The sequence below is a fragment of the Mesoplodon densirostris genome, chromosome 15, assembly GCF_025265405.1.
Source record: "Mesoplodon densirostris isolate mMesDen1 chromosome 15, mMesDen1 primary haplotype, whole genome shotgun sequence".
NCBI lineage: Eukaryota > Metazoa > Chordata > Mammalia > Artiodactyla > Ziphiidae > Mesoplodon > Mesoplodon densirostris.
The window spans coordinates 23093087-23103551 of NC_082675.1; the positions used below are offsets into that span (position 1 = coordinate 23093087).

At 63.2% G+C, this 10465-nt stretch overlaps 1 protein-coding gene across 1 annotated transcript; it reads left to right on the top strand.

The window, feature by feature from the left end:
• Positions 1 to 1157: 1157 nt before the first annotated feature.
• On the top strand, positions 1158 to 10356 carry CABP7 (calcium binding protein 7). Its single transcript, XM_060119573.1, has 5 exons — positions 1158 to 1266; positions 8494 to 8637; positions 9431 to 9543; positions 9854 to 10007; positions 10229 to 10356. The coding sequence occupies exons 1-5, from the start codon at positions 1158 to 1160 to the stop codon at positions 10354 to 10356; spliced, it is 648 nt and encodes a 215-aa protein (XP_059975556.1).
• The last annotated feature ends 109 nt before the right edge of the window (positions 10357 to 10465 follow it).

Genomic DNA, 10465 nt, shown 5'->3' on the forward strand with positions numbered 1-10465 from the left:
CGCGCACACAAGCTCTGGGGCCTGGGAGAGCCCTGCACAAGTATTAGGTCTAACCTGGAGCTATGTGAACTGACAAAGCCTCCCTCACACCAGTCCCTACAGGCACCCAGCCACCTCTCTGTCCCCCACTCTCTCTGGGGCCTGGCTCCCTCTCTGCAGGCTGAGCGGTGGTGAGGGCTTGGGAAGGAGGCTCCACTGTTGGAGGCAAGGTCAGGTGCGATGTCTCAGCCACAGGGCAGGGAAGCCTGCTCCAGAGCTGTCCCCAGCTCCTGCCTGCCGGCCCTGCCCCATGACCTTGGTCAACGCCCTTCTCTCTCAGCCTCAGTTTCCCCACTTTGGAGCCTCTCCTGGCGCCAACACTGTGTGATTCTCTTCGAGGATCCAGGCGTCTGGGGCAGACCTCCCCTCGCTGCCAGGTATCTGGTCCTCAGTTCCTGGCTCTCTGTTCATGGGGGTGGGGGCCAGCCAAGGGGCTGGAAGGAAGGGCCCCACCCCCACCTTAATTTAATCCTGGTGGCTGCGGACTTGGTTTGTATGGGCGTTGGGGGGGGCGAGTGATCCTCCTCAGGAAGAAAGGGGAGCCCGGGGCAAAGGGGAGAAGGAACCCCTGGCCGGCGAGGGGCGGCCGCACAGGGGCCGGCGGCGGGAAGGGGCGGGCGGGGTGGGGGTGGGGGAGCACGAAGGGGGCGGGCGGCGGGCGGAGGAGGCGGGGAGCGCAGCCAGAGCTGCACAGAGCGAGAGAGCGAGCACGGGAGGCGGCGAGAACCGGAGCGGCGGGCCGGGCGGCCGCGCCGGCGAGCGGACCAGCGGGCGGCGAGCAGCGCGCAGCGCGGAGCGCGCGGGGCACCGAGGAGCGGGAGCGGCGGGCGCAGCGAGCAGCGGCCCGAGCGAAGAGGCCCGAGTGGCGCCGCCCCCGCGGCCCCTGCGGGGCCCCGGCCGGGAGCCCGACGAACGAGGGGGCGGCATGGACCGGCGGCCCGGGGCGCGGGGGCGCTAGGCCCCCGGAGGGGCGCCCCTCGCCTCGCCGCCACTGCCGCCGCCGGGCCGCCCTCCGCAGCCGCGCGCCCTGCCCGCTCCAGCCGCCCCCGGGGCCGCCGCCGGCCCATGAGCCCCGACCTCAAAGTTTGCGGCGGGCGGGCGGGCGCGGAGCCTCCAAGATGCCGTTCCACCCGGTGACGGCGGCGTTGATGTACCGGGGCATCTACACCGTGCCCAACCTGCTGTCGGAGCAGCGCCCCGTGGACATCCCTGAGGACGAGCTCGAGGGTGAGTGCCCCGCCGGGACCCCCGCCCGCCGGCTCTCCTACCTGTGCGCCCAGGTGAAGCGCGGTCTAGGGGAGCGGGGGTGGGGGGCTGTCTGCAGGTGCCGCCTGCCAGGTGGGCACTCCAGCGAACAGCTGCGCGGGGAGGCAGGACGAGTTCGCACCCTGGGCGCCGCGGTGGGGGTCGCCAAGGCGGAGGGGCGGCCCAGCCCCTGCCCGCGTGGTCCCCCGCGCTGCGGAAACTTGCCGGGCCCCGCAGCGGGGTCACGGGGCCGCGCAATCCGCGGTGACGGTGCGGCAACGCGGCGGGTTGGGTTGGGGTCTGAGCTGTGCCCCCTCCGCCGGCCCGGCCAGAGCACCCGCATCTTGATCCCCTCCGCGGCGGCCGCCCGCGGCTCTGCGCTGGCATTGACATTCCGCTCGTGTCGCTTTTAAAATCCAATCTGCTCGGGCAGCGAGAGAAGGGGAGAGGGCGACTGCCCTGCTCCTGCCGGCTCCCGGGCTGCCCGCAGCCCCTCTTGCGGCCATAGCCCCTTCCCCACAGCCCTGCGGGGACCCCCAGCCTGGAGCGCCAGGAAGGCGGCCCGGGAGGTGGTGGCGACAACAAGTGGCCAGATTGGGCGGCTTGGTTGAGATAACCAAACCTGGTAGGGAAAGGCAGAGAGGCCGGGACCTAAATCTGTCCCCCTGGAGTCCCTCCACCTCTGGACATGAATGGGGACCTTAGGCAGCAGGCTAGGCGAGATCAGAGCAGATGGCAGAGGCCAGGGTCCCTGGACAGAGACTTCTGAGGAGCGATGAGACCCCTGGGGCCTGCGAGCTCTTTCCCTACTGGGCTGGGGACAGGTGCTTAGGTTTTCCCTCCCCCCAGACCTCCTGGGGTCCCATATGGAGTGGAGTGAGGGGCTCTGGGCTGATGGGAGTCTTGGCCCCCTGGGATCTGCTTGTCTGCTGTTGGGGGAGGGGCTGTGATCACCCAGAAGCTGGGCCTCTCTTCAGGTACCTTAGGTCCAGGGGTCTCTGCGATCTGGGACTCAACAGGGCCTTTGGGGGGTGCAGCTGAGACACCAGCGCAGTCAGGGATGATGGTGGGAGCACAAGCCATGGAGAGCGATCCAGCCTCATCCCCCAGCCCTGGAGGGAGCAGATCCTGGGGGAGTCAGACGGGATCAGGGGGAAGATCAAGAGAAGGCAGCTACCCCCACCCCACCCCACCCCCACCCCTGCACTGCACCACAGACTATGAGCCGCCTGCTTCTCACCAAGTCCCCCCAAAAGCCTCCAGAGGTTGGGAGAACCATGGAAATAGAGCCTGATGTTTGAGGCGGGCAGGACAGATGGATGGGTGCCGCTACTGGGTCTTTGGCCTTGAATTCCAAAGCCCAAGTCCCTGCCCTGTCTGGGCCGAAGCCCAGGAACAAAAAGTCTCATCCAGGGCCTGGGAAAAGGAGGGAGTATGATGAGGGACAAGAGGGCAGGGGATGGGGCATAGGCTGTCTCTTCCCTAACACTGTCTTCTCCTGCCCTGGTCCACCGCAAACCTCTTACCAGTTTCCCCTCCACAGATCCTCATCCACACCTTCCTCCTGGCCACGCGGGCAGGGGTAAACATTGTCCCCCTACACCGGCAGCTTTCCCCTCATTCCCTCCCCTTGCTCCCAGCACCCCACCATGACCCTGGCAGCCCTGCTATGGGCCTCACTGGTCCCTCCTCTCCTGATCTCCCAGCCCTGGAGTACAGACCCCAAGGAAGGGGAGAAGCTGAGGAGGCTGGGGTGCAGGGGTGAGCAGGGCACAGGGTGGGCAGTGCAGGGGCAAAGAGGCCGCAGGCTCCCCTTGGACCGCATGGCGGACATGCTGGCAGGAGCCCAGGAACGTTAGTCACCAGCCACACCAAAACGCACTCCCTGCTTCTCTCCTGTCCACTTCTCCTGGGCCCTGTGAAGCAGAAGGACCTGGCACAGGGGGCATCTGAAGGACAGAGCCCTCCCTGGGGTGGGCAGGGGGGGCGTCATGGAGCAAGCAGATGCCTGGTGGCCCTAGCCCATCTCCCGGTCTGCGGGCAGCCATGGATGAAGACAGGAAGTCCTCGGTGATCGGCCCCCTTGTTGGCTGCAGGCCCTCTGGAAGCCCTTCTCCTAGGAGACCAAGTCTCTGCAGGCCCCAGTGGGCCTTGAGTGCCAGGGCTGGGTGGGAAGGGTGACCATCCACAGCACAGATCCCCCCTCTGCCCCCCCCACCTCCCCAGTGCCTCATCAGTGCTCCCACCCCAGGGTAGTGTGGGTAAGACCCAGGCTCTTTGCTGGGAGGATGCCCATCACTGGGGGAGCCACACGTGCCGAGGAGAGGGAGCCCGGTAGCTTGGGATGAAATGCTACAGACGGTACGTGCCTGCCTGCAGAAATCCAGGGGGTGGTTAGTCCGAGGGGGGAGGAGGACTAGGAAGGGAGGTGGAGCACACCCGGTTAAGGTGAGGGCTTCCTAACCAAGCAGTGGTGGGTTTGAGTTCTCTGTTCCCTCAATTTATGGAGTGACCTTGGGCAGTCACTTGCCTCTCTTGCCTCGGTTTCTCCATCTGTAAAAGGGGGTTGACCCTTTGCCCCTCCCCAGGGTTGCCAGTGACAGAGGATGTGATGGAAGTGCTCAGCACAGGGCCTGGCATGCAGTGGGGACTCAGGGACCGGGACGCAGCAGCGGGGAGGCTGAGGGGTGGGGGTCGGGGAAGGCCCATGAGGAAGGAACACGGGGTATGCAGGGGGGCCAGGCCAGAAAGGCAGGCTGGGGGAGAGGGTGGGTGGAAACGGCCTTGAAGGTCTGGCAGAGGCACCTGGGGACCCCTGGATGGCAGTTGGCAGGGTAGACGTGGCTGGGCAGAGCTGGTCTGGGTCCCCCAACCTCCCTTGAGGCGGAGGTACAGGATCTCCCGGATTCTCCCTGAGATGCACATAGCAGAGCCCCCCTGGCCTGTGGCAGTGCTGAGGCTGACCCCAGTGGCATCGACGTGCTTGAGCACCTGAGGGTGGGAATTGGGGCAGCTGCAAGCCCTAGCCTGGCCCTTCCTCTGAGAGAGGAGAAGGAAGACAGACGGACAGGCAGACAACCACCAGGGCAGAGGTCTGGGCTTGGCACTTGACCTGCCCAGTCAGATGGTGGACCCTGCAATGAGAGTGGCCAAACGAGGGCGTTCAGGGTATGGGGGGGCAGAGGAGTCCCTTTTCCTGCCCCTCTTCTCTGCAAGCCCAGCAGCCGCCTCTGTCAGGCTGGAATCTCAGGGAGGCCAAAGTGCTGGGGCGCGGGGCCAATGCCGCGGAGAGTGGCTGTTGCCGCAGACGACAGACACTGCCCCCCTCAAAGTGACCTCCAGCCCACGCACCCCCTCTCTGGACTCTGGCTCCCTGACAGTGCTGGCATCCCTTGGGGGCGGTTGGGGACTCAGGCCCTGACGCAGCTCCTCGGGCCGGGGAGGGGATTGAGGGCGTCAGGCTGGAGGTGGCAGGTAGGGACCAGTGTCGGCCCAGAAACCCAGAGGCCCTGCCAGCCCTTGCCTGGGCCAGGCTTCCCCATGCCAACGTGGAGCACGGCAGGCTTTCCCCTGCCTCGTGGGGGGCGAACAGAGCAAGGCTTTCAGGGAAACTTGCCCAGCTGGGATGTGCCAATGGCGGCAGCAGCAACAGGACACCCACCCCACTCTGGGAGCCCCCAGCAGAGTCCAGCCTTCAGAGATGGGCAAGAGTCACGTTCCCATCTCACAGGCGAGGCTCTTGAGGTTCAGAGAGGGAGGTGCCTTGCTCAGGTCACTCGGCTGCTGAGTGGCAAAGCCAGACTCCAAGCCCCGGCCCCCGAGTCTTGGCACCAGCAAACAGGAAGGCCGGCCTGGTGCTTGAAGCTCCCCTAGTCCTCCCTCTCCTTCCGGCTCTGCCAGAACGTCTGGGATGTTCTGATTTATAGCATCCTGTTCTGAGCCAGCCCCAGCCCCAGCCAAGCACTTACATGCTTGATTTTCTTATTTAGTCATTTCCGCAGCCCCATTGTACAGGTGAGCAAACACCTACTCAAGGGCACCCGACCAGGATGTGGGAGAGCTGGGATCTGACCCTGAATCTGTGTGACTTAGTGCTGATTCTCTGGCAGGGAAGGTGATCCCTGAACTTGGCCTCAGAAATCAGCTGGTGCTGGGTCACAGCTCTGAGCAAGGGTGAGGACACAGAGTAAGACTGAGGTGTGAGCCAGGCATGCCAGGGAGGAGTGGCTGAGGCGACACATGAATGAGGAGGTGGCGGTCTTTGGATTGATCTAGTGGTCTTGGAAGGTTAGTCCTGCCTGAGAAAGGGCTGCCCCTGGGCCTGTCGCCTGCCCACGGACCCCAAGATTCACCTGCCCTCCACTGTCTCCTGTGCGTTTTCTCAAGACTTTTAGAAGGAGATCAGGGGCTCCAATTGAAACAGCCCTGGGCTCTGGGAGCCACACCTGGCCCCTGTCAGTGTGGGAGGGACAGCCTGGACCCCAATTCATTGCAAGGGAGAGAGCCAGCACCCACTGCAGCCCCACTGTGGGTCCAGGGTTTTGCCATCCCACCCTGAGCTCTCCCGACCAAGGACCCAGAAGGATGGGGTGCCTGCCTTGGGTTCCCCAAACCAACCCCTGACCTGGGGGTGTCTGAGGATGGTTCCCCCACCCCTGACTTCGGCTTGATCCCCCTCCTCTGGGTGGCCCATGGAGTGAGGGGGTCCTTAGGGACTGCACAAGGGGACAAGCAGCATCCTCAGCCTCCCTTCCTGCTTCTTGCCTGCTTGGGGAGTAGAAAGCAAACGCTTGCCCTTACTAGGGTCATTTGTAAACTAAGAGTAAATGGGCTCTGAGTGATGACCCCACACCAAGTGGAGCATGAACTTCTGGTCAGCTCCTTTGTGTGTGTGCTCCAGATGGGTGGGCTCCCTGAATCAGTCATTCATTCACTTAACCACTTACTAGCAAATGGTTATGCTTGAATGACAGGCACTGTTCCAGGTAGCGGGGACACAGCGGTGAACAAGACTGACCTGGCTCCTGCTCTCATGGCGTCTCATAGTTCACAATCTGGTGTGGTCAGGAAGGAATCCTTGGGGGAAGGGTGGAGTCTGCGGGAGCCCAGAGGAGGGCCAGAGTCAGCTGGGGGGGCAGGGAGGGCTCCAGGGAGGTGATACCATCCACGCTGGGAACTAGGGATGTATCAGAATTCACCATGGTGAGAGGAAGAGCATTCCAAGCAAAAGGAGCCTCATATTCAAAGGCCTGGAGGTGGAGCAGCCCTGGTGCCCACCATGACTGAAAGGGCCCCTAGGGCTGGAGTTCAGGACACCTGAGATGGGCAGAGCCCATGGCTGGGTCAGGAGGCCAACAGTGCCAGCCAGAATCCTAAGTGTGTGTGTGGAGGGCTGGGCAGAGGGTGTGCCTGGCTGCATGGTCAGTGCCTTCCTCTGAACCCAAAGACTCCCAGGTGATTGGAATTCCCTCAGCAGCCTCCGTAACTGCTGGGCCTCTGCTCACACACCTCTGGGGATGGGGAGCTCACTACCTCCTCTGTGGCCCTGGAAAATTCAGGTGGGAGTTGGTCTGGAGTTCCCAGGGTCCAGGGTTTACAGAAGCCCCTGGGCCTGGCCCAGATCTCCCTTCCCAGCTGCTCTCCTGGCCAAGGGGCCACTGATTAGGAGACCAGGTTCTCAGGCCCTGCCTGGGATGGGTAGGGGGTGGTCCAGAGTCAGAGGGTCTGGGGGCCTAGGCAACTCAGGTGTGGCCCACTGACTCTGTCTTGGCCTGCATGTCAACTGGAACCTCCAGGCATTGGCTGTAGATGCCAGGTGGGAGGAGCCTGATGAAGTTTGGGACTTCAGCCCAAGCCACCTTCACATGTGGCTTGGGACACATGGCCACCCTCTCTGGGCTGTAGTGGGTCCAGCAGAATCAGGGGATGACCCCAAGGTGCAGGATCCCACAGTCAGTTTCAGGGGCTCACAGACCCTCTAGGCCAGGCCTGGGCTAGCCTAACTCCTGCCCTCACCAGAAACAGCCCTGACCCCACACTGGCCACCTAGCCTCTCTGGGCCTCATTTTCCAGGAGGGCAGCGTGGAGCATCTCATCTGTCTCTCCTTCCAAATGCACGCTCGCACGATTGCACGCACGCTCGCACGCACGCTCGCATGCATGCACATGAACTCACCTCTGCCCGTGAATTGAACAAGGAAACCCCCGGGAGCTAGTGCAGAGAGGGTGGGAGTGGAATGAGATTCACTCCCCATCAACGGGAAATGTTCTGTAGGACTTTTCTTGGGCTGAGTAACAATGAAGGGACAGCAAACAGAGAAACAGAGGTGAAAAAAGGGTGAACAGGGAGAGGTTAGGACCCTTCAACCCTCAACAGTTCCTGGATGTCCTTGGTAAAACCCTTTCATCCTTACACCATTACCGCCCATTTTACTGTGGGTAAGACTGAGGCTAGCCCACGGTCACTCACGGGGTTGCTTGTTCCCAGGCTCCCAGCCCAGTGCCTTGCTCCCCACCCCTGAGTCACCCAGGTCCTCAGGCCTGTCTCCCTCTCCATACAATGGTGGGGGGAGTGACCCCCCACACCTGAGCTGGCCTGGGGCTGCTCCATCCATCCTCTGTCTTCCCCCAAACCTTGGGCTCCGTCTGGGAGGCAGTCTGCACTGAGCTGTCAGCCCATTAGCCCGGAGCTGCGGCTGCCTCACGTGGCCGCCATTAATGAGTGTTGGCCGGTGTTAGGGAGCTGAGCCTGGGGAGGAAGTGCGATGGGGATGAAAGGAGGGGGGATGGAGGGGGAGGGTGGGCAGGGAAGCCTTCGGCAGCTCACAGAAGACCGGCTGCCTAGCCCGGCGTCCTCCCCTGCCCCGTGGGACCCGTGGTACCGGCCACACGGGGTCGTCGTGAGCACGCCTGGAGAGGCTGTGGGAGCCTGGCACGCGGAGCCGGAGACCCCCGGGGCGGTCTTGTCACTGATGCGGGGCCTGGGCACCTTTGCTGCCTGCTTGGCCTGCCCTGAGCTCCAGGGAGGCAGCGCTGTAGTGGACTCTTGAGCCACCTGCCAATTGTCTCTGACCAGACTTTCGGGCTCTAGAGGGGAAGGGGGGATTCTCCATCCCGGGCTCAGGCTGTGGCATCCGGGATCCTGGAGGTCTGGAGAGTGGGCTGTCGGGGACAGGAGTGAGGTCTTGACCTGCTCTGCTCCTCCCACAGAGATCCGAGAGGCCTTCAAAGTCTTCGACCGCGATGGCAATGGCTTCATCTCCAAGCAGGAGCTGGGCACGGCCATGCGCTCCCTGGGATACATGCCCAACGAGGTGGAGCTGGAGGTTATCATCCAGCGGCTGGACATGGACGGTGAGCCCTGCCCCCTGCCTGTTTCCTCACCCCTCACCTGGTGGCGGGGGGCAAGTCTAGGGCCTGAGCCCATGGGGGGGGCCTCTTACTCTCCCCACTCCCAGCCAGCCTTCCAAGCCCATGGCTTAGGTTTGCAGCCAGGTCTGGCCCCATTTCTCAGCCTGGAGAATTGAGGCTAGAGAGTGACAGCCCCAGCCATACCCAAAGGTTGGAGATTCTGCCCCTCTCACTCTGTGTTCCAAGAAATTTTTAAAGTACAGGAAAGCAGAACGGATATACTAAATACCCCACTTCCCATCACCAAAAATGAAAAATCAATTTAGTTGTAAATATTTGCCACCTGGCATTTAATCAAGGAAAAACTCATAAGAACCAGTAATGCCCAGTGCCCTCCGCTCATCCTCCTCTGGCTGCCTCCCCCACCTCATCTCCACCCAGAGAGCAGGTGATGACCTGGGCAGGCGGTCCCCCATCCTGAGTTTAATTTCCTGTCTGTGTGGTGGGGAGGATGTCCGGCTCCACACCTGCTCCGGGACAGCAGCAGGGTGCTGGGAAGCCATGTAGGGTTCAGAGGGAAACGTGTCTCCCACACGCAAGGCCTGCTCAGGGCCCACCTGCTGCGTGCCACCCCCCCCCCCCACCTTGTCAGGTGGGGCCCCAGCACACTTGGCTTCAGCATCAGCCCAGAGACTGGCACATGAGGCTCTGAGGAGGGGACCTGCCTGAGGTCCCATGGTGGCCCAAGGTGCCCAGGTGCAGCCTCACCAGCTGACTGGAACTGTGCCTGCTCTAGGTGATGGCCAAGTGGACTTCGAGGAGTTTGTGACCCTCCTGGGACCCAAGCTCTCCACCTCGGGGATCCCAGAGAAATTCCACGGCACTGACTTCGACACTGTCTTCTGGAAGGTACTCCCTGGCTGATTGGGACCAGGGCTGTGTGCACAGTGAAGGGCTGTACTGGGCCAGCGAAGGGTCGGGCCCACACCATAAAGGGGGGGGATGACACCCACAGGCTCTGTCCACTGGACGTCTTGTCTCCCAGCGGGCCATGGGGTTCCCTGGGGAGGTTGGTGTTGGTCGAGGACTCAGAGAATGGAGTGAGTGGTTCCCAGCCCTCCAGAATCTGGAGGCTTGTCACTGGCTTGTGTGGCTGCAGGTGCTGGGGGGGACCGTGGTGGTGCTGGTGTCCAGAGCGCTGTGTCTCCCCCCACCCAAGTGTGACATGCAAAAGCTGACCGTGGACGAGCTGAAGCGGCTGCTCTACGACACCTTCTGTGAGCACCTGTCCATGAAGGACATTGAGAACATCATCATGACGGAGGAGGAGAGCCACCTCGGCACGGCGGAGGAGGGCCCCGTGGACGTGGAGAGTGAGTGACCCACCTCCGGGCCCCACGGGCGGGCCGACTGCTCGGGCAGGGGAGGACCTAGGGGCTTGCAGAGGGGGGCTGGGGGCCTCCTTGCCTGCCCCAAACCTTGCGTCCCCGTGTGCCCCGCGGGACGAGCCCATGTGCAGGGCAGGCGGCTCCTGAGTCCATCGCTTGGCTGTCCCCTTTTCTCTCTGGTGCTCCCCGGCGGCGGGCGGCCACAGCCTGCTCCAACCAGCAGATCCGTCAGACGTGTGTGCGCAAGAGCCTGATCTGCGCCTTCGCCATCGCCTTCATCATCAGCGTCATGCTCATCGCAGCCAACCAGGTGCTGCGCAGCGGCATGAAATAGGCGCCACCTGGGTGCCCCCGTGGGGCGCGCGGTGCGTGGGGCCCCCTCCACACCCACCGCCGCCCGCAGTCCTCTCCCTCCACCGACTCCCTGGGCCACCACCGCGTGT